Consider the following 24,674-nt stretch of genomic DNA (forward strand, 5'->3'; position numbering starts at 1 on the left):
GAAGCAGATCAGGTCATGCTGAACATGAGCGTTTTTGCTTGTGCCGACATCGTGGCCGTCTGTTTGCATTTTGGATGAATGCCACGTGGTTTTGTTGACTTTTGAGCTTTTTAAAATGCAAATCTGATGGCCACGATGTCGGCATGAGAAAAAAAGCTCATGTTCAGCATGACCTGATCTCCTTCCCCATAAGTACAGCAGGCTCATCCATTCTTTGGGTTATAAATAAAAAAAAAATCCACAGGGTTATATTTGGTCTATCAAAACTGCTTCTCTTATGAGTTTTACTAGGGGGTTTCAAACTCAGGAAACCAGAAATTTTCCTATGAAAATTAGGAGTGCGATCACATGGCACAAAAATTGTGCATTAAGCACTTGATTGACCTCCATCTAGGGCCTGTCTCTAAAATTGTGGGTGATCTGTGCTTAATACAGCAATCATATTACAGCTGATCTTTTCACAAAAACTACAGTCAGTTTTAATCAAAACCTTTGGGTAGGGATGGCAGTGGAGTGGACTGAGGCCGGGATGGGGGACAAGGTCTCTACCCTTGCCCCGTCTCAAAATTTCGCCCTCTATCTCTACATTTGTTTTTTTATTTTAATCTTCATATTTGCATTCATCCCAGTTTCTTGTCCTCCATCCCAGGTCCAAATAGGGATGACAGTGAATTGGGGAAGGGGACAAGGTCTCTACCCCCACCCCATTTCAAAATCAGAACCTTCATCCCCACCTCCATCCCTGCAGGGGGATGGATTTCAACCTCCACCCCTGCCTCCATCCTCGTTTCATGTCCTCCATTCCCGGTTCAAACGGGGGCGAGGCAGGGCGGGCCCTTGTTTCCCGTAGTCTATAGTCATCCCTTAAAGGATTGGGGACGGGGCGGGGCAGGGATTGGGACAGAGATGGGACGGGGAAAAGCTTAAGTCCATCCCTGCACGGGGATAGATTTTAACCTTCATCCCTGCCTCCATCCCCGGTCCAAACGGGGCGAGGTGGGGCGGGGCCCCGTTTTGCTCCGGTCCACTGCCATCCTTACGTTTGGGGTTATTTGAAAATTACCTTTTGTGGTGACGTGTGTTCTCGTCATTCAATATCACCAAATCTCGTAATATCGAGAATGACCGGATCTCTCCTTCGATATAAAATGCGTTTAGAGTCTTCCCGCTCGCGCTAAAACCCTGACCTTCTCTCCATACCCCACCGCCGTTACACCGTCGACTCGAGGGATTAGGGTTTTGCAGATCTCTTCGACGCTAGGGTTAGGGTTTCTGAGGCATCGTTTCTGCGGGAGAGAGAGAGAGAGAGGATGTCGTCCCGTCCGGAGCTTCAGGCTCCGCCGGAGTTCTTCTATAACGACGCAGAGGCTCGGAAGTACACGACGTCTTCCCGCATAATAGAGATCCAGGTATTCTCCCGTTCGCGTTTCGGCTTTCTTTGCTTTGTTTCATGCAAATTCGTGCCCTTTAGGGCTTTCGTTCCGCTCATCGGATTAGAGGAAGAAATCTGCTTCTATTGTTTCCTTTTCCTTGGATTGTTTGTTAGGTATCGAGAACGTCGCATGATTTATGAAAATCTAGGGGGTTGTGATTCATTTTTTTCGATAAGTCAATCGTATTTGAGATTATATTTGCTTCGGCGCTGATGTAAGGTTTTAGCGACGCCAATGCTTTTTTCTTTTCTTTTGGGGTTACATGTTAATCTTGGAACGGATAGGTTAAATTTACGATCGTTAGTGCGTGTATTTTTATGTTGTGCGAAATTAGCAGTACGATTTATAGGGTTATATGAGATTGATTTTGGATTTTTTATATTTAGCTAGGGAAGAAATCTGTATCATTTTCAGTCTCTTCCTCTATTTTGTTATTTCAGCTAGTTGGCATCTGGTGGATGGAAGTTATGAGAATTATGTTTCTTTTAAAGCGCGACTAGCTTGCAACGGAAAATGTTTTTTTTTTTCGTTTTCAACCATTTGAGCATCAGCAATCTCATGTCATTGATGTATACCTTGGTGGAACTTATTTATCGCCAAGTTGGTGCCGATTGTGATTTTAATTACCCTACTGAACATGTTTTAAGCTTCTACTTTCAATGGAAAGGATGTTCTGCCAATACGTATGAAGCCTTGATAGATTTCGTGTGTTGCACATATTTAACAAAGAGAAAGAACCTGGTTTCTGCAATTCAGAAGCCTCTGAGGTTGGGTTAAACTATGTCATTAGATTTACTATCAGGAAGTGAGTTTTTTCCGTTCTGGATTAGTGGCAATTGGACATGACATGCAAGTAGATGTAATACGCACTGTTTCCCTTTGTTGTTTCTCTGCTCAGTGTAGGATATTCGTGGTTTGGCATTTACTTTAGAGCTGTTTGCGTTAATTTGAGGGTGGTATTGAATTATATTCCTTCAAGTACTAATAGTATCCTTGAACAAGAAAATAGAATCTTCTTGGGATTTCAAGAAATTATATGTCTTCGGGGTCTGTTATTTTGTTTCTGAACATGTTTCTATATTATCTTTCTTGTTTTTTTCGGTTCAATTGTGTTAAACTGAGTTCGGATGAATTTCAGCTGCAAGCAGTGGAATACTAAATATTTTTTTATGTTTTTTATTTTTTCCCTTGATAAATCTTTGAAAGGCAAAGCTTTCAGAGAGAGCACTGGAGCTTCTTGCATTGCCTGATGATGGAGTCCCAAAGCTTTTGCTTGATATTGGTGAATTATTTCAGATTCCTTTTTTTTGTGTTTTCTTAAGCATTTCTTTTATTGGAGCAATTGCGAGAGAGACATAATTCTAATGGTGTATGTGGCTTCCTGCCTGTGCTATTCTATAGGGTGTGGATCGGGACTTAGTGGAGAAACTCTGTCTGAGCATGGCCACCACTGGATTGGCTTGGATATATCACAGTCAATGCTTGGTATGTGACATTTTTGGTTTCTATCCTGTTCTTTTTTGTTGTCACAAGAGTCTAATTTGGTCATGTGGCTGTTTTTTCATTATTCTGCTAGATATTGCACTGGAGCGTGACGTAGAAGGAGATCTCTTGCTTGCAGATGTTGGTCAGGTAGGTGTTAGTTTTCACCGTCCTGTTTCTAGTTGCATTTTACATATGGTTGATCACAAATGCTCATTCCATGATGTACAAATGAATGGAGTTTATAATTGATGTACCCTTGGGGGAATGGAAGATTTGTCCCTGGAGCCATAAGCCATTTACTTAAAGCACATACTTGTTGAAGTTAGATTGTTGGGAACTGAATGATGGTGGTCTCTAGATTGCACCTAAAATCACTTGTTTACATTCACTTTGATCAGAAACTCAAGTGTGCTGTTCTGGCATGTATGCATGAATATATTAGTATACCTATCTTAGGAACTGTCTATGTCAGTCTATCCACATGGTGTCAAATTGCTATCCCCATGAAGATTTTTTATAAGCTAACTTATTCACATATGTAGCTTGGCGTCATGAAATGAAAGAAATTGGAGACTGGTTGATAGATTAATAAACTTGCCCTCTCTCTGTCCTGCTACAAATTAAAATAAGCATAGACGTCGATGCTAACTCTTGTGTCTGTTCTGAAAAGAACTTGTTAATTTCTCTCTTCTTCCAGACTGGTGCATTGGGCTGGATATCCAATGGGTCATCAGGTCCCTAACCTAGGATGGGTTGGGTTATGCCTGGGCCTAACTCAGACTGATAACTAATCTAACTAGTTCAAATTGTCTGAAATTGTTTATATGCCCTGGTTTGATCAGCTTCTGGCCAAATGGAGAATACATGTAAACAAGCTCTCTTTAGGTCCATGTCACAAATATTAGCAATATTTGGAATTACTCAATATGTATAAACCTGTGATGAGTCTTAGATATTTCCTTGTTTGCTGAAATTGTAGCACAAATTTATAGAAGTATTTTTTTTACAATTTCTGTATTATTGTTTATTTTTTTATTTTTAAATTTTAGACATGCCAAAGTTCTCTTGATATTCTTATAAATTAAAGATTTTCAGTTCATCATGAACTTTCTCTTTGTTGAGAAAACCCCAAAACATCAGTCTGTATTTTTTTATCCTGGCTTTGAGATAAGATCAGGGCCTAGCTTAAGCTGAGTAAGAGCCAGGTCATTCTTCCCCTAGGTAGTGATCGGCGATGGGATGGTCCAACTGGACATTGAACCACTCACCTGCTGTTCATCATTTTTTTTTATTAATCAAACCTGACATGGTTCTGGCCGGGGGGTTTCTGCTTCTATTATAGTCCATCCCACATTTGCCAGATATTATGCTTTATGTTGGCATTCCAAGTGGACAGAAGCATACACTGCATTTTCAAGAAAGAAGAAGTACTATACCCGATGGCTAAGAACTTGAGAAAATGAGTATCCTCCATGACCGTACCATGGCTGTGCTGTACTATTGACTCTTTCAGAATAATTTTGTATCGATCGTAGTATCATTTTGATTTTACATTGGTCTTTGTGTGGGAGGTTTATTTGCAATTTGTGGGTTTCAGAATATAATGCTTTTGATATATTATAAATCTGGTCATAAGACATCTATACTTATATATATTTTTTGGTCTGCCATTCTATGTCTACAGGGCTTGGGCTTTCGGCCTGGGGTGATTGATGGTGCAATTAGCATCTCAGCAATTCAGGTTTTATTTCTGTGCTTTATGGTCCGAGACTTGGAGTAACCAAATTCTAATGATGATCTTTTATTGTGTTTTTCATCTGTTGTTTTGTGGATATTAAGACCAATATTTTAAACTAGGTAGTATTTTTTTAGAAATGCACCTGCAAGAAATTATTATTAGTGCTTGATTGACCAATGTCAGAAACGCTTTCATATCTGTGCATGTACAATCATGAGATAGATAATTTATTATCTTGGGTTTGTTCGATCATTTTCTTTTCTTTTGGTTTCTCATCCTCTTAGTGCATTAATATCTACATGGCCAAAGTCTGCCTAATAGAAAATCATGAACATAGGGGTGTCAATGGTTGGATTAGGTTGGGTTCTTTCTCACCTGATACAATTTTATTATATGGTTTCATAGACAATTACCATGCAACTTGGATGAGACACCATGCCATATCTACCATGTAACTTAGCTTCAGATTTGATTGAAGTGACAATGACTCAACTAGGATCTAAAGATAAATAAACATCGAGAGGATGTTGGCCAAGTCAAATTAAGGGTCGACCTTCATCCGGACCATAGTCACCTATATTGTTCAAGGTAATTTCTCGATGGCGAGGGTTAGGGCTGCACAATGAGCCGAACTCGCTCGGGCTCGGCTCGAACTCATTCAAAAAAATAAATGAGTTGAGCTTGAGTAAGGGCTCAAGCTTAGTACACATAAATGAGCTGAGCTTGAACAAGCAATCTAGCTCGGATAAGAATAATAAGCCCGATTAAGCTCACTCACATAGTCATATAAAGATATTAGATTTCGTATATGTATATATTTTGTCCATTTGCAGATACACATAAAGAAGTCTTACCTTAACGGGTAAGGGATTGGTCACTTTTGGAAGTGGTGTTGGTTCGAATCACACCATTCTTCTACTGATTATAAAGTATAAAGGCTTTTTACATGAATTTCAAAAACTTTAAACTAAAGGTGTACAACTTGAGTTGAGCTTAGCTTGAGCTTGACTCAAGCCGATCACGGACAAAGGTTGTTTAAGCTAGGCTCGAGCTTGAGCCGAGCTTGAACAACTAGTTTTTTTTCTTAACGAGCCTAGCCTAGCCGGCCCAAGCTCAACTTGAACCTGGCTTGTGTGCAACAAGGGTTTTTCTTGGAGAGATTTTCAAAAACTGGGTTTTCTTGAAAAAATCTTAGGAGTTTTAAAAATATAAAAATAATAAAAAAGATAGGAAAATAATAGGTTTTGTATCAATTTTCTTGCAAAAATATAAGGAAACAAGTTTAGAAAGTTTTAACCTATGTCACATGGGTGTGGGTGCGGGTGCGGGGATGCGTCACTTTAAAAAACCTTGGGTGCAGAAGGGCAAAAATGTAAAAAATTATATATATATATATATTATATAATTTTGAAGTTTTAACAATTAACATTGTCATAATATCATTCATCATGCATGAAATATATCAACCTAAATATCAATCAAATAAGTAAAGTAGAAATGAACTAGATTACATACCAAAAGAGGTGCTGTAGTAGGACCATGAATAATTACATAAATGATGTTGAAATAATGGATCTTAATAATTGTCTTCTTCTTCATCAAATGCATCATTAGAAGGAATACTGGGCTCATCTAAATATATGTTTGTCATGTTGAAATCATGCTCTTGCTCAAAGTCACACTCTTCTAGGTTTACATCCCAAAATTTGGATGTTCTTTGTCTGCGTTACAAACCCAATTTTAAAATGTTAAATACAATACAAGTATATTTAAATGAAAAACTAAGAAATAATCAAATAACTAAGAGAATAAATTAGTACCTGTATTCATCATTGGTTCACGAAAGTAGTCAAAGATTTGAATGAACATATACTAAATCCTCTGCACGCTTGCTGGTGAGTTTGTTTCTCTTCATGTTGTGGATTTTAAAATATGTGCTCTAATTTCTTTCACAACAAGATGAACTAGCAGGTTGCGATAGCAATCTTAATGCAAGACATTGGAGAAAAGGTGTTTCTGATCCAAATGTTGACCACCATGTGATAGAATCTATATTATCCCCCTTTCTCACGAATAATGTCGGCCCATATAATCTCGAAGATAAAAATTTCCAAACTCTTGTGTGTCTTGATTTAGAAGATATGCTTCTGGAAAAAGTCTTATCCTACACATATTTTTATGGCTTGATAGCTCTGGGTCTAAATTTGGAGGGACACGACCAATAACACCTGCCCGCCACTTATTTGCATAATATTTTGGATTAAGAGAATGTGTCATGCAATGCAAAGGAGTGTTGCTCTTATCTCATATTCTGACTAAAATTGAATGAATATGGTTAAAAAATTCTGAATCATCCAACGAATGATTTTTTTCTTCATGTTTGAAAACTACAACTTGTATTTTTTCAATCATATTATCCCATATTTCATAAACTCTGTGAAACATGAGCTCATTCTTATCAACTTCTCTTAACATTTCCCAAATAGGTTGGGTAAATTGAAGGAAATATACAACTCTGTCATAAAAGTCATCATCAACAATGAATTTCTTAATTTCTTGATCTTTGGTATCATCATCAACGCGATAAAATGTCCAATTTTCATCAGTCACCATGTTAACCAAAGAATTCTCCACTTTTTTAATCCTCTTCACCATCACAATGATGGACGCAAAACGTGTTTCAACGACATTCAACAATTTCAGGTCAGAATGCCTATTAAATATAGCAGCACAATGGTGGTTAACAACAAAATTCCTAATGCTTTTGACATTTTTTTCTAAAACTTCAATCCATGAACATAAAACATATGCTTGTGAATTTTCTTCTTCTTTGGGTTGCAGATGCAATTTAGGGCCAAATTTAAGCTCTGTGCTACACAGTGAGTCAAAAAAATATGAGAGTACCCACTTTCCAAGCTCAACTGTGTACCTTTACAAACAGGAGCGTTGTCTGTAATGATTTGTACAACTTTTTGATCACCCACTTCTTTTATGACTTCTATAAACAACCCCTTTAAATACTCTGCATTTTTATATTTCCCAGTTGCATCAACTGCTTTCAAGAATATTAGGTCATTAAGTGAACAAACAATGAAATTGATAAGTGGACGCCTTTGAATATCTGTCCATCCATCAGAAACAATAGAAACTCCATTTTGCTCCTATGAATATTTTTTAATCTCCAGCAACCTCTTCACATTTGCCTTTTCTTCTGCAAGAAGTGTGGTTCATAGTTTTTCTGAGCTTGGAGGCACATAGCCACTCAAATTACAATTTGTCAAAGAATTTACTAAATCCTTCCAATAAGGATTTCTAGTCGCATTAAATGGGAGTGAACTAGAATAAAAATACCTGTCTACTTTTCGATCCATATCCTCCCTTTCATATGTATTGAATGTTGCATGTATCGTTCCTCTACCTCCTACATTGACTTTTTTTAGCATCTTTTTTGTGGCTTTCAAATGACGCACTAATTGCACAAGAATCACTCATTGTCTTTCTCTTCTCATATTTTTCTTATATTGTCTTCGCATTGCCTCATCAACTTTTATGTATCCTGAAATGTCATGTCTTGGTATCTTCAACAAATGAGCCTTCACTCTTGTATAAGACCCAACAAAATCCTTTTCACGGAGCTTGCATCAAAATCTCTTGTTTCCCCTGCCTCCTCCAGTTTTTGCAAGTTTATTTATGTACCTATAGTGACCCCGCATTATCACTACAACTATCAGCATAACATATATGTGGGGATGAGGATGACACATGTCCTTTCCCTTTATTCGTCATTTTTATCCTGAAAACACAAAAAAAATATATTAAAATCAATTATGCAGACAATCAAGATTTATAATATCGACTTCAGCTCCCAGCTCCCCTGCCGAAAACAGGGAGGGGCTTGGCCCCTCCCCTGAAATCAGAGGGAGCTGGGAGGGGGGCTCGGCTCCTCCCCTGCTGACCCAACAAGAGAGTGAGAGGGAGCAGGGGGCTCGACCCCTCCCCTGCCAACCCAACAAGAGAGTGAGAGGGTACCCACGACGAGGGAGAGTGGCGTCGTGCTCCCTTGTGAGACGTCGGGAGGAGAGGAGGCGAGCGAGAGAGCGGAGCTGCGCGGGAGAGGATTAGGGAAAAAAAAGTTGCCCTAATCCTCTTTCGCAGCCCCTTTTGATCGGGCAATAGATTATTTTTTTACGTTCAAAAATTGAACGAAAATGACCTTGGGTGCATTGACCGCACCTAAGGTCGTGTTGACCACACCAGGTGCCGCACCCTCATGAGCACCCGCGTCGACGCCGGTGCGGCACCTGCTTTGCCGAGTCCTTGTGACTTAGTTTTTAACATACACACAAAACAAAAAAACTACAAAAATTAGCTTAAATATATAAAATAAGGAATTTTCAAAAATATTGCGTAAATATTCTAAAATCACGATATTTCTATATCAGGTGATATTTTAAAAATATCGCGATATTTTGCCGATATTATCAGCTTACCTGATTTTGTCGATATTATCACGTTATTTTCAAAATATTGATGATATTGGTGACACTGATCCAAACTGTTGGCACTAAAGAAATACTTAAGAATGGTGTGGTAAATGGGGCTGGGATGGTCCAAGCTTTTGTTGCAACTCCATCAGGGTTAAGGAGACATGCTAGAGTCAACCTTGGACATGGGGACACACTGTTAATAAGCCTGACACTACTAAAAATGGCAAAAATGGCCTGCACATTCTCCCATGCCCAGCTCGGTTACTTACGTCAAGTAGGTCCATCCATGGGTTAGTCAGGCTCTGGTTAAATTTTTGAACCTGCAATGGTATGACCTGCTTTACCCAGCCGAAGTACCTGGAACTCGCTATGTTCTATGAGATCGTGCCATGATTCTTGCAATGAATTGTGAAAAGTAAAGAGAAGACAATGTACAGAGACCACAAGGATCACAAATAGGGTTCATCGCCAAGGCTCACTGTTTCTGGTTTTCGAAAAGTGTTGAAATGATCTGTCAGCCCTTTAGGTACTGTGAGGTTGAACCGAGCAGATCAGTGGAAGCTATTCTGTTGGTAGAGTTCTACTGCAATTTGGACATTGCCTTTGATGAATCCTGTTAAGATAGTAATTGATTATGTTGAACACAGTGTTAGATTATCATTTGATGATCAGATTTACCTCAACTCAATGAATGCCATTTCTGCCTTTATATCAATGCACACTTATTAAAGGACAAGCTTTTGTGGTCTGGGTGTTTGGCCCATTGATAAACTAGCATAAACTGTTTGTTTTGGTGCAGGCATAGTGACAAACGTTTTATCTGCAATTTCTCATTTTTCAAAAACTCGCGAGAAATTGAAAGAAAATCCACAAATCTCGCATTTTGGCAAAATCTCGGCAATAAAAAATTAATTAAAAATATAAAAAATAAATTTTTTTATAAAAAAATATTAATATAAATTATTTAAAATTAAAAATACATGATGTTTTTCGCGATAAATAGCTGTTTAAAACGTAAATATCATGTTTAAATCGCGGTATTTATGTTTTTTTTATAAATCTCACGAGAAATTGCCATTTTAAACTTTCAGGCAATTTCTCACTATATTATCGCGAGATTTATGAAAATCTCGCGATATTTGTCACACTGGGTGTAGGCAAGAATTGTTCACAGCATGCACTTCTTCTTATACTTTTCTGTCCTTTTGCTGAAGTTCTTTCCATAGTTGGCAAACTTGTGACTTGAGCTCGGATTGCCCAACCCTTGACTCACCAGTCAGCGGGTTGAGTCAGTGACTCGGACGAGTTCGAATTCTATATTTTATATTGTAAGCACATGAATAAGACGTGGAAATAACTAAACTTCAAGCTGTAATATGTCAACAATTAAGCTACAGAAACATATAACTATACATGATCATTAACATTTTTCATTGAACTGTATTAGATTCTTCATAACAAGTGCCTATGTATAAGAATTGTGCATTAAAATCATAAAATGCAGGATAAAAATCTTATAATAGGCATTAGCATCAGTAACCTGAATCAGTGACCAATTTGGGGTCTGATTCGAGTAGACTCGGGCGATTCCCGAGTCGACTCTCCGGGTTTGCCAACTATCTTGCTTTAAATTTAATAAGAACAGCCTCCCTTCACATATTGGTTATTAATAATGATGGTGTCAAATAATCAGATTACTCTCCAAGGATATCCTAAGGTGACAAAACACGTCTAAGTCCCTATCTTTGGTAATAAAGACTATTGCTGCTTCTTTGGAAGTTTGGGAAAATTTACCATTATTAGGACATTTGATTTCACAGCAGCTTGTATATGCGACATACTAAAATCCTGCAATTTTCATCTTGAAGGGCATATTCTCACTCACATAGAAGCTTAGATGACATGACTATGTCAGGTTTTTTACTTGCTATCTCTTCCTTATGGGGTTTGTTTATCCTCACTGCATCATAGCTTCCAGGCTGATGTAGTAGCTATTCTGCCGATACTTTTTAAAGACATATTTTAGTTCCTTCATGGATATTTGGTGACAGGCATTTGAGAGCTGGTTTTATCATGCTGTTTCGAATGACAGAAAAGGAACCCTGCTTGTAACTTCTCTTGCCATGAGCTGGATTTGAATCCATCACTTTATTCTTTTGCGCCTATTCCTATGATTTAGGTGTGGTTCTGAATTCAGTCATTGAGTACTTATGCCACATTGATATGGATGCAGGAGCGGGGCACGACGTGGATACACTTTGGTACAATACAATAATTTTTAAAAATTAGGACATGGGGACACGGCTGTACACGTGTATAAAATAACAATTCTAAATCACTATAATTAGGAAGATCAAATAATAAAACTCTAAAACCCACCTTTCCAGCTCCCCCACGTTTGTTGTAAATGAGTGGAGAGGCCTCACGAACATGAGGGGTTTCCTTCCTCTCCCACGTATTAAGGGGGTGGGGATGTGGAGAGACCACATTAAAGTGGTTTAAAAGAAACAAACTTTTGTGTCATGTGATGAGTAACTTAACTAAGACTAGGGGCTTAGAGCGCACTACAATTGTAAATCAGAGTTCTATATTGCTTATAATTGTTCTTTACTGAGTTTTAGACTCATCCCTCCTTAATAATTGCAACTGTAAGTTCCATGTTATGTAACCGGGACATGCCATTTAAGGCGCCATACTCGTGTCAACACGTGTCAACACGGGTATTTGGTACCTGAACACGACATTTGTCGTATCCTATATTATATTATATATTTTAGATATATAATATATATTTTCAGTATATATTTTAGATATATAATGTATATTTTTAGTATATATTTAGCCGTATTCCCGTACCCACATTTTGTTTAATTGCTATGTCGCATCCTCCATACCCGTACCCGTACCCGTACCTAGGTGACAGGTTCCAAGAGGTCTTTCAGAGCTAGGTTGACGTAGCAGCAACTTTAACATGTGTTCTTAAGTGGCTAGATGGAAACTGGACTTTTATCTGGTTTATGTTTTTATTTTATTAAACTCATATGTAGGAATGATGTAGCCTTTGAGGGCTTTTATTATGAAATGATGTTCTTTTATTTTGAAAAAATTTTTATGCCATGGTTTTGTTGTGCTCACTTTGGTCTCTTCCCTTTGGGAAGTAGTACTTACGAAGCCAGACTCGAGAGGTCCCGGATCAAGGTGTTAGAGAAGCTAAATTGGAATTGAAATTTAATGTAATTGATGACAAATAAAAAAAAGAGCTCAAGTGATTACAATAAGTAAATCAGATTATAAAAGAAAATATATAAAGTTAATGACACAATGTTGACTGTGTGAAATGGGTTTGACTATGTTCATGAAGTGTCTTGTCTTGTCATGTCATGTCGATACATGATACACATGCTAAGTGAAGTGTCCATGTGACAGTTCAGGGCACAAATCAGGATCCCTTTCTGTTTAGTTAGGTTCAAATTGTTCAGATACTGAAAAACATTACCTCCATACTATTTGACCATTCTATGTCATTACTGCAAGGAACTTGTTTGTGTGTAGTTTAATTCACAATCATTTAGTGTTTCATGTTATGCTTTCATTGAATTCTTATATGGGTTCGGCAGTTTTTATGTCTCAATCAACTTCTATTTGTTTGACATCAGAGCTGCATCTATGCTATCTTAGTGGTTTAGCTTATCGATGTGTAAATTCGCAGTAGTCACATGGTTGCTTTGGTATACTTGTTTTTGCTCGTCTTACTAATCTCTATCGCTTAGGTATTTTTCCCATGACTTCATTTAGAACTGAAATTTTTGTTTTAGTGATCGTGTCATTCTTATCATGATGTCAATGCAACTTCTGATGGTATTAATGTCCTGATGAAGGAGTGCCTATTATGTCTTATTACTTCTATGTCCTGCATTTTACAGTTTTTTTTTTCATGTCACATATGTCAGCCATCTAAGTTGTGCCTATGTTGTTGTGATCTGAACAGTGGTTATGTAATGCTGACAAAACTGCAAATGAACCAAGGGTGAGATTGAAGTGCGTCTCCATGATGATGGCTTGTTTATTGCATTCATAATTTCCTTTTTAAGTGATAGTAATAATCATGTGTGCTGACTGTGGCTTGGGTTTCTGTAGGGCATTTTTTAGTTCACTGTATAGATGCCTGGCACGTGGAGCAAGAGCAGTATTACAACTTTATCCTGAAAACCAAGCTCAACTTGAGATGATCACTACCTCAGCAATGCGTGCAGGTTTTGGAGGTGGCCTTATTGTTGATTATCCACATAGGTATATGCCTGTGTATGAGGTTCAGCTGCTTTCTACACCTCATGCATAGGTCTTCTTGGTGAATCATAGTAATTGACATTTGGACATTTTACTTGGTGGTTCAATGAAAATTGTGCTTTTATCTTCACAAACCATTACACCTTTCTTTTACTGTGCACTTTAACAAGAAAGGTTTTTCCTTGATTCTATGTTGCTTCTTTCATGGTGTGGTAACATAATCAAAGTTCATATTCATGTAGCGGCAAGTGCACTTTGTTATGTAGCTTTTTCTTATGACAATACTATTTGTGGCTGACATCATTGTGCACTATGCTTATTCGGTTAGGTCTTTCTTAGGATGCTGATTGTGTGCTATCAAGAAATATGGGGTTGTGCCTGTAAATACAAATCATGTGGAACTTGTGCCATAAAATTTGTGTCTGAGATGTCATAAGATTTTCCAAAATTATGTCAAAGCAGAAAACTTGCAACTAAGGACATGAAGGGGCCATACATTTCATTTTTTTTTTCAAACTCATCCTTGAAATGCAACTAATGAGGTGATTTATAATTATAGAGTTAGAGGTAGGAATCTAGTGATGTCTACGTTTTCTGTCGTTGCCATCTGTAACTCAGGTGCATGCTTTTTTGTGATCTACTGTTTCAGTGAATTGTGTCCTGTAATGGCGTTCTAGTGATTCTTGTGTACAATATCTGTGCAGACATGCCCATGGATGCATCACACTTATTTGTCCACCTTTACTATACATGAAGAGTTCATTTAAATAGCTTCTTTGATCCTAATTATTGGCCATACTGTCTTGTGGTCCTTGTCATAAGATTGCTTATATCCTTGGTCGAAGTAGCTCCCCTAGAGACATTCATTTGCATCTTAATCACTTGCAATTTGCTTGTATCATAATTTTGATCCAGTAAAGTATCAGCAGCTGTTTACATGAACATTGTTGTTTCATGCAGTGCTCGTGCAAAAAAGTACTTTCTCTGCCTCATTTGTGGTCCACCATCTATAAGCACAAGTCTTCCAAAGGCTAAAGGTCAAGATGGAGAGGGTTGCAGTGAAGAGGATAACAGTGATGAAGATGAGGGAACTGTAAGTGTTGGAACCTACTTTTTGTGCATACTATAGCCTCTTTGTTCATGAACAGTATGTACGCACTTTCACCCAGAAATGCTGGACATTTCAGTAGCAAAGTTCCGTGACTGTTAGCAGTGTTCTCAGTAGATTTTTTTGCTAAATATCCCTAGATAACATCCATTATATGCATGAAAGATGGATGTTCATGTTATTTACATAACTACAGCAACTTATTACTTTAATTATGGTCGTTTATGTAGGTACAGTTAACATGCACACTTCTTGTGTTTGATTGTTTTAAATGGTTTTTCACTTATGCATGTTTAAATGATGCATGCCTATATACATACATGGGGGAATGCATACATTATAGCTGTTGGCTATCTTTTGATAGTATTGTGATCTCATCTCTATACATTAAGGAATAATATTAGAGTTCAAGTATCAGATATTTCGAAAGATTTTGCTAGTTTGGAAGAAAAAGCCTGGTAATATTGCGATATTGTGTTCAATGATATTTTCATGCTCTTCAATATCTTCATGCTCGATTTTGTTGTATTTGTTCTTTGATTTAAATGCTACTCCTACCCTTATTCCTTATGTATCTCAAATTTCGCACCCTATTGTGAAAAAATTTGCAGGGTCAGTTTGGCTATTCTAGCAACGGGGCTAGTAATTTGTTAAAAGGTTTGGTATTGTTGGTCTACATGGATGTCTGTGGCTTTGAAGTTGATCCATTGATCATTTGTTCTTTGTCTTTTGATAATATGCCTCCTATATTGTTCATTAAAGGTGTGTTTGAACAGCGGGATGCACCCGGGCAGAGGCTGACCGGTCCCTGCCTGGGTGCAGTCCCGCGTTTTATATGCGGGGAACTAACTGGCCAGGCGGGGACCCATTGGTTCCCATTGCTTGATAATTAAGGGAGGGCGACGGAACCTGAGTCGCACCAACTTCACCTGATTGTGTCCAGGTGGCATTTGTTCAGTGAGTCAAACGCAGCCTAATGGAATGTTTTTTGTTACAGGTATGTGTTGCAGACAGGCACAGGCCACGGAAGAAGCAGAAACTAACAAAGAAGGGAAAAGGACGCGAGTGGCTGTTGAGAAAGAAAGAGCAAATGAGAAGAAAGGGACACACTGTGCCACCTGACACAAAATACACTGGTCGCAAAAGGAAAACCCGTTTTTGATGCAAATTTCATTCGTCTGCGTTCCTATTATCCAAAGAATTAATCATGTAAGCTCTTACTGACAACCACCTTTCTAACATTCCTATTTTTTTTGTTTTTCCTTTTGCGGGATTTCACGTGTCAGAGTGTATCTTTACAGTAGATTTACCTTCATGATCAGGGAAGTTAAAAGTTATGTGAAATTTGGTTATAACTTATGAATAAATAATTGAATGAGCTAAGTTTTGTAGGATGAAAACTTGGTTTTGCATTAATGAGTTTTTCTTCTACTGCCGTGACTCGTAGTTTTTTTTTGGGGGGGGGGGTGTGACCAGGAGGAAAAGCAAATTAGGGCCTGTTTGGAATCTAGGTGCTGAAGTGGATCTGCGGAATCCACAGGTTTTCCCTCCGTTTGGGATGGAGGGAAAAGAAGGAATTCATGGAACTGGCATGGCATTTACTGATGCCAGTTTCACGTTTTGACTGTGGTAGTCGGCAAATCTTATGCCGGCTCCACTCCCAACTGTGTTGGCTGCCTCCCAACACCCTCACCACCTACTATTAACTCACTAAATGCTCCCCTATTTTCATACACCTTTCAAAGGCACTGCTGGTGGGGGGTGCGATAAGGCCCAAACTCGTGGAAGGTTAAAGGGCGTTCTCTTGGATGCTGTTCATTCTTCAAAGTTTTTTTTTTGTGATGAACATGGAGAGTTCAGGATGATGAGTACGACGCTATGCTGAACTTAAAAATATATTTTCATGCGATGAACATGGTAGTTCAGGATGATGGATAGACGTTATGGAGGAAAAAAACTATATTTTCATGTAATGACATCTGATTTGCATGGACTTGGTGCAAGCATTTTTAACAAGTCCAGACCATTGGGTGACAGGTGAACCTAGTCAAAACTAAGTCTGAGCCTCAACCTCTCATGTATGTTTGGAAACTGGTATATGTAGCGACAACTATTAAATCTACACATCCTTCCAAACAATTTCAAAACGGATTTGTCAAGTGCTTGCCGGAATTTTGATAGTGCTCCTAAACAAGCAGGTGAGAAATACCAAATTCACAAGATTTGTGGATTCCATACTTCCTTCCCCAGCTACCATGAATGCCGAGATTGTAAACAGGCCCTTAGATAATGCCTGGATCTGTGTTGAACTTGACATGACCTTATCTTTAAGAGAAAGTTACTATTCATAATTTACGTTTAGATATTTCACAAAACTACAAATTTGTTCAAAAAATCTGCCTTATTATTAATGCAGTTATTGTTATTATTATTTTTTATGACGAGGAATCTCAATTGTGTTTGCGAGTGTGATTGATTGAAATCGCTAGTGTTTTCTCCAAGTTTCTGGAATTTTGTATTATTTGGCGTCTTTAGGAGGCCTGATCCAGTGCTTGGGCAGAGTAATTAGCAAATTAGTTAGCCACCAAGACAGTGGTCACTTGACCACTATTCTGGCTCCCAAGGATGAGCTCGCGACTAGGGGGTGGCAATCGGGTCGGGTTGGCGTGTCAGCATACCTCAACCCGAACCCGACCCATTTATTAAACGGGTCGGCTTTTGCAAACACGAACCCGGCCCGTTTAATAAACAAGTAACCCGACACGACCCGCCAACCCATTTAATAAATGGGTTGGGTCGGGTAAACGGGTTCTCAGGTTGGCAAGTTGGGTTGGCAGACGAGTTGGCGGGTTGACCCACCCGCCTAACCCGTTTATTAAATGGGTCAGGCGGGTTGGCATACCTCTAACACGAACCTGACCTGTTTAATAAACGGGTTAGGCGGGTCAACCTGTTTATTAAACGGGTTCGTTTTTTCCAAACCCGAACCCTCCTAAGAGGCGGGTTAGCGGGTCGTGTCAGGTTTTGCCACCCCTACTCATGACCGTACTGCAGGAGATAGGTTTTAAGACACATGGCAGCAGTTGGGTGGCCAAGGTATTTTGCCAATTTTTTGGGCCCTGAGCACAATGTTGTCAGTATGGGTGCTGATAGGCAGAAAATGAACTCTTTTCCCCTGAATTGGCTATTTTTTAATAAATGTAAAAGAATACTTAAATTATGTTTAAGTAGTATTTTATTATTATTGTAATGGATTTAACACGTGTCATGTTTTGATTGGCACATAATATTTTTTAATTATTTTTTTGGCAGATTCAGAACGATTCACTTGAGCATGGACCGAATTCACCTGAACCATTAGCCAAACGATACAGGGCCGACACCGAACATTGCTTCCTTGGATCTGCTCTTTAGTTTAAAATGCTCAACTCATCCCTTATGTCATCCTCCATCTTCATACCCCTCTTAAATCTTATGATGTAGGTTGTTTTGATCAAATCTGACCTTATAGATGAATTCAGCATGTTAGATTTAATAAGAGTCGAACTTTGAATAGTATGTTTTCTACCAAAAATATGTTTTTTTTAATCACAAATTCAAGTATTTTGTCTACCATTGATTTTTGAAACAATAAAAAATCCTGCATAGAAGTCAGATTTTAGCAATTGAAATATCGACCTTTACTAAATGAATTATGTCATCTTTGGAGTCCAATTTGATTAAAACAACTTGCATCAATGAAATCCAAAGGAGGGGTATGAAGACATGGATGACATAGGTGGTGAGTGTAACCAAACCAATTTGGGGGAAAAAGTACCATTGCTTGGGATTATGAGGTGTATGTCATCGGACAATATAGCTACAGGTAGTTGGGAACATTGTCCATTTTTCCTTGTAATCTCAATAGATACTGGTATTTAGCCAAGCTTGGTTGACTGGATTGAGATGATTAGTGGGTGGTATCAAGTTCGTTGAGCAGCAGTCGTTAAAATTTCTTCATCTTGTCTATGTGTATTATTGAAGACGGGAAAATTTTCTAGTCCCAAAGGGGTTTGGTGCAGTTGGGAAGGGTGGAGGGAGGCTAGGCTGCTAGATGGGGCGGTCAAGGTTCCATTCCCATGGGCGTCACACCCTTTACATTCATCTGAAGCAAGGCAACTCCCTAGGGACAAGGGGTGTGCCCATGGAATTTTACGCTACCGGGTTGGCAATCATAAGTAGGGCGCACATTTTTTTGATTGCCGTGTTGTACTCTCCACACCGGTACTCAGGTGACAGGTTGAAAGGATTTATGGACTTGATTCATTTGCTTGTCACTGTAGAAAGGGATGGACTTCATTCATCTGCTTCCACCCAGAACACATATACCAAGTGATCACACATATAATCTTCAATGTTTATCCATTTTGATTCTTGTTGAGCCCATTCAAGCTTATCTGGTTTATCAAGAATGTGACCTTTCCAACTTAGAAACGATGTCAAATTTTGCCTTCCCCCAGCCTTTGTTGAGTTGTAGTCTTTCAGATCCTTTTTTCTTCTATCCCCTTTGGAAGATGTTTGCTTGGTTTACTTTGTGGTCTTGTGCATCATGATGATTAAGATGCATTATTATTTTAGTCTAGGAAATTAAAAGAATTGTAGAAAGCATCTCAGTGACTTCACCACCATCTCATTCTTGATATCGACCTGCACTTTCGAATCAATCAACTGCCATCCACTGCTGCTGCTGCTGAAGTATTCTTCCCTATCCTAAACTTTTCTTTCTCTCTCATTGTTTTCTTATGTCTATTTTGGGTGTGACAAGTGTGCAAGTTTCTGTGCCTTGCATCATATTTCAAATTCCAACCATTCGTTTTCTTCATGTTGGCATACTGGTTTCGTTTAGTTGTTTTAGTTTTGTGGACGTTTCTTTTTTATGTTTTTCTTCTCATTTTTCATTTATTATGTAGGTTATGGGAAGTTTGTTTGAGACTGGTTGACGTGTTGAAAGGAATCTAATATTGGGTTGTGGACTTGTTTGCACAAAGTAGGTCCCAAGAGATACCACTTAAAAGTTTAGAATTCTCAAGGAAAAAAAATAGAAGAAAACAAACAGATACCACTCAAAAGTCGAGATCTTTCTCTTTCTGCTACAAAGAAGCATTGAAATGATAAAATGATTTGTCAGTTCTTGCTGCTACTACTACTATTGCATGATGTGTGGTTGGCTGGGTTTGTTGTAATCTCTCTCCCTCTCTCTCAAGCCTTTAAAGCATTACACCATGGTTGGATGGCTGGGTAGGGCAGTCATTCTTAGGGCACTATGCAGATATAAATTGCTGCTAGAGGCATGGATCTCACCTACCTTTTCTTTTAGGGATGGCAGTGGACCGGGGGGGGGGGGGGGGGAGGAACGGGCCCCTCCCTGTTTGAACGGGGGATGGAGGTTAAAATCAAAACCCGTGCAGGAATGAAGGCAGAGATGGACTTAAGCTTTCCCCCGCTCTGTCCTGTATCTATCCCTTCCTTGCCCCGTCCTGTCCCGTCCCTAATCCTTCTTTAGGGATGACAATGGACCGAGGGAAACAGGGCCTGCCCCGTTTGAACCGAGGATGGACATGAAACGGGGATAGAGGTTAAAATCAAAACCCATGTGGGATGATGGAGGGCAGGAATTTGAGATGGGGCAGATGTAAAGACCTTGTCTTCTGCCTCCGCCCCGGTCCACTGCCATTCTTATTTCCTTTCTGTTACTCAAGGAAAGCATGAACAATTTCTTATCATATATATATATATATATATATATATATATATATATATATATATATATATATATATATATATATATATATATATATTGTTCTACAAGTCAAAGAAGAGATTCAACTTATATTGCTGTCTCACTCAAGGTGGACATGTATATATATATATATTTTTTGTTCTACAAGTGAAAGAAGAGATTCAGCTTATATTGCTGTCTCACTCAAGCTGGCATGTCCCCTGCTTTTCTCACACTTAATTAGTGTATTAGAGGTCATCTATTGATGACCACCCATCTCAACATTCTGCTGCACACCACAGACATCTCGAGAAGTGCCAAGATGGGTGGCTGTCAGGCAGGTTGCTGCATGCCCACCATGCATCGGATGCTGCATATAATGTGAACACTTTCTTTAATGGGTGGTGGGCTTTGATTACACTGCGGCGAATAGAACGCAAAAGCCAAAAAAATAACCTCCTCAGTTTATCAAGACGGGGGCCTGGAAGGCTCTGCTTACTTTGGTAGAAATGACCTGTGAGCATCACCAAGCTAAAGGGACGCCATGAGTTCGAAACCCATGTGTGCACATTTCTTGCTGTGAGGCTGAAGCTGGGTGTACTCTATGACAAGCAAAAAGGACATGAAGATTTTATACCAATGGACTCGTGAATTAGGTGGTTTTTCCTGAGTGCACTAGCACATAAACAATGATTTACCTCACTGGTTGGTCGTTTTCTCAACCCGAAGTTTTACCTAGCAAGGTGGCGGGCTCATTAAGTGACCTAGTTCTAGGCAAGCGTTTTTTTTTATCAAAAAAAAAAAAAAACATTTGAGAGATAAAAGTTCACATCTTTAAATAAGCGTGACCCTATTCTACCAAAATCAAGTCAGGCCCATTTGGAAATAACCAACATGTAGTCTGGGTCAGAATGGGTAAAGACCACCCTGCCCCAAGATAGGATCTAATCACTAATTGGGCTTGGATATGATTTAATCATGGGTGGTTCTTGGAAAGAATATCACTCTAATATATTTTGGATATGCCTTTTAGTTTATTTCTTCAAAATGAAACTGAGCTGATTTTGTGCACTCGTGTATAGGCAGCTCTAAATACTCTACCATTTTTTGGCCGAAAACTGGTCATGTGAATACCATCTTAAAGGGTGTGATGACCTCTACCCATATTATCTTATGTAATTGGCCATAAAATGTTTGTCTCATGAATGTCCTTTTCTACTATAGTTGAGACAATTTTGGACTCAAGAATTTTTTTTTTGAGATAAAATAAAAAATGGCTACAATTATTAATAAAAATCTATTTTATATGGACGAATCAAACTATTTGCTGCAGTCAGGGCTGGGCTAGGACTGGGCTGGGCTACAAAAATGGATAAAAATCTATTTCATATGGAATCAGGACTGGGCTTTAAAAAAAAAAAATCTATTTCATATAGAATAAGGACTGGAATCAGGACTGGGCTAGGATAGCCCTCCATCTCACAGTTGGGTCCCACAGATGACAGGCTATACCTAAAGATAAAGGGTAGTCAGGTGCAGCAGTACACTTTTGGTATGCAATGAGATTGCACGTAATCTGCGCTCAAATAAAACTCTTGTAAGTACTCTCCTTTGCGCCCTGATGGGGGTTGGGGGCCTTGGTTGCTAGACTGGCAGTCAAGGTTCGATTCTCATGGGCATTGCCCCCAATGCGCATGCCAATGTATGGCATAGGTTCCAGGGGCAGGGGTCCTAGCCTCAGAGTTTTATGCTACCTGCACGATCATAAGTATAGCAGGCTGAGCTAGCACGATCAGATTTTCGTGTTGGGTGCCATTTCTTCGAGTTATAATTTTTTATAAAAAGTACTCGCATTTGCCCACTTAGATAGTTTCTCATTTGGTTTAGACCAATCAAGTAGATTTTGTTTTGTTGTGCATAGGGATGGCAGTGGGGCGGGGCGGGGCGGGGGACAAGGTCTCCACCCCCGCCCCGCCTCAAGATTTTATCCTCCACCCCCGCCCCGCCCCGCCTCCCTGGCGGGGATGGATTTTATCCTCCACCCCCGCCTTCATCCCCGTTTCATGTCCTCCATCCCCGGTTCAAACGGGGATGAGGTGGGGCGGGGCGGGGAAAAGTGCACGTCCATCCCCGCCTCCAGCCCCAGACGGGGATGGATTTTAACCTTCGTCCCCGCCTCCATCCCCGTTTCGTACCCTTCATCCCCGGTCCAAACGGGGCGAGGCGGGGCGGGGCCCCGCTTTCTCCGGGTCCACTGCCATCCCTAGTTGTGCAGCCAATCAGGTGGCTTAATTTGGTTACACATAAAAACCAAATTAAGATTTTCACATTTTGAAAAAGAGAAAAAGTTGTTGAATTGCTCTATCAAAAGAAAAAAAAAAGATTTTCACATTTTGAAAGAATAATTACTAAAACAGGAAAAGAACTGTAACAGCAGGATGGATAAGTATTCACTTTTGAAAAGGACGGTGCACATTGTTTGACTAAAAAACTAAACATAATTTTGTATTTATGGTTACCTTTTAATTATTTGAACTGACATATAACAAGCTTTTTGTATAAATGCCCCCAAAGGGGCTTAGCCTAGTGGTATGGGGTCTAAGCTTCTAGAAGGAGATCTAAGTTCAAATCCCATGGGTGTCACTCTTTACACAAGCCGAGCATGACTATTCCTTGGGTGACAAAGGGTAAGCTCACAGAGTTTTATGTTGTCAAAACAGTGATCGTAAGTACGGTCACGATTAGATCTCTGATGCTGGAGATGGTTTATCTGTATAAATATTATATAAAAAATGCTTTTTGTATGCCTCTTTATTTCTTTTCAAGTTGCAAATCATTGCCTGTTACCATGACAGAAATCATCCAAATAAAGATAATACAAATGATGATATACTGTTATAAGAACTTGGTGAATATCTGAAGTTATATTATAAGTTTCTAATACATTCATATCAAATTTAACCCATTATAACATTAAGTAGAGAATAATTATTAATAGTTAATGATTTTCTAGGACACAAGAAACTTGTTTATAAAGCTTCGTATATGTAAACTTTAGGCAGAACGCAGTAACCAATATTCTTTATGTGCATTACTCATTAAGATATTTTAGAAAGCATTTGTACTAAAATTTTCACAGTATGCTTTATTTGGGGGATAGGAAGCAACAGGTTGGAACATATCTAATTGTTTAGTGCAAGATTGATTTGACGAATGATATTCCTTGACTGTTTTTTCACAGAAAATGTGAAATAAATAGGACCACATATCTAAACATGATCTGAAGTTCGCTATTCTTTTTTTTTTTTAGTTTTACTCAGAAAAACCGCCCCAGGCGCAGAAACCTAGCTGCGCTGGCTCAGCCTGACATACTCCGGTCACTGTTCATGTCTGCGTAAAACTTAGAGGGCTTACCCTCGACCTCAGGGAGTTGCCAAGCTTCGGCTTACATAGGGGGGTAGCACCAGTGGGATTTGATCCTAGACTGCCAGTCGTCTAACAGTTCTTGACAAACCATGAAGTCAAAAATCCTGGTGTTTACCTGAACGTTTGAATGGAGATAGTCTTAGTTTATTCCTCCTAAAATCTTAAACAGTGATTCTTGATTTCATACTCACAAAGGGATTTCTGCAGCTTACAGCTTGACAGTAAAATTTTCAAGAATTTATTAACGTTAGCAGCAAACACCATGGCGGTGGTTAGGTTACCCATGCGGTCAGTTGGGTCCTGTGTCAAGCTGAAGGCCCATGAATCGAATCCCGCTTGGGTGTGGGGGGCTGCTATTGCTTTATTATGGTTGAGGCCAGTGTTGTGAGAGGCGTACGCCTCAATACCTGAAGCCTACGCCTCATAGGCGAAGCGCACACTCAAGGTATTGCGGCGTTGCATTGAGGCGTTTCAGGCTTGAAACGCACGCTTCACTCATGTGAAGCGCACACCTCAAGTCGAAACACGCTTCGCTTTAGAGCGTACGCATCTGTGTAGACCACCCCTTTCCTGCCAAAATCCGCCGCCGGGGACACCCGTGGGCAACCCCTAGGTACCCTCTGAATCCCCGCTGCCTTTCTCTCTCCCTGTTTGCCTGAACCCCCTCACTCTCGAGCCCACCCTGCCTCGAGCCCTCGCCGGAGCCCCGTCTCGCCGGTAGGCTCAATCCGACGAGCACCTCCCCGGGTCCCTGCTTCCACCTCCCTCGCCCGACACCCCATCCGTCCCTGGGCTCCCCCTCGCCGGTCACCTCACAGGTAACCCCCTCTTCCTGTGTTGTCTTTTCTTCTTATTCTGCGACCCCACTTGGTTCGGCTATCTAATTGACCCAAATGTAACGGATGAACCTTTTTTTAAAGAAGGTTCCCTTACTAACATGTTTACTTTGATT

General features: G+C 39.4%; 1 protein-coding gene across 3 annotated transcripts; it reads left to right on the forward strand.

Moving 5' to 3' along the window:
* The first annotated feature begins 1,205 nt into the window (after nt 1-1,205).
* LOC149811494 (18S rRNA (guanine-N(7))-methyltransferase RID2-like) lies at nt 1,206-19,567 on the forward strand. 3 transcript variants are annotated; one of them, XM_089992553.1, is made up of 10 exons: nt 1,206-1,409; nt 2,640-2,715; nt 2,835-2,918; nt 3,010-3,065; nt 4,603-4,659; nt 13,132-13,181; nt 13,281-13,433; nt 14,391-14,523; nt 15,536-15,747; nt 19,488-19,567. In XM_089992553.1, the coding sequence occupies exons 1-9, from the start codon at nt 1,311-1,313 to the stop codon at nt 15,698-15,700; spliced, it is 873 nt and encodes a 290-aa protein (XP_089848679.1). In that variant the 5' UTR covers nt 1,206-1,310; the 3' UTR covers nt 15,701-15,747; nt 19,488-19,567. The 3 variants fall into 3 exon arrangements, with proteins under 3 accessions (XP_089848679.1, XP_089848680.1, XP_089848678.1); XM_089992554.1 differs by lacking the exon at nt 19,488-19,567 and adding an exon at nt 19,156-19,252; XM_089992552.1 differs by lacking the exon at nt 19,488-19,567 and having other exon boundaries at nt 15,536-15,938.
* The last annotated feature ends 5,107 nt before the right edge of the window (nt 19,568-24,674 follow it).

The sequence above is a fragment of the Nuphar pumila genome, chromosome 17 (genome assembly GCF_984573655.1).
Source record: "Nuphar pumila chromosome 17, dmNupPumi1.hap1.1, whole genome shotgun sequence".
NCBI lineage: Eukaryota > Viridiplantae > Streptophyta > Magnoliopsida > Nymphaeales > Nymphaeaceae > Nuphar > Nuphar pumila.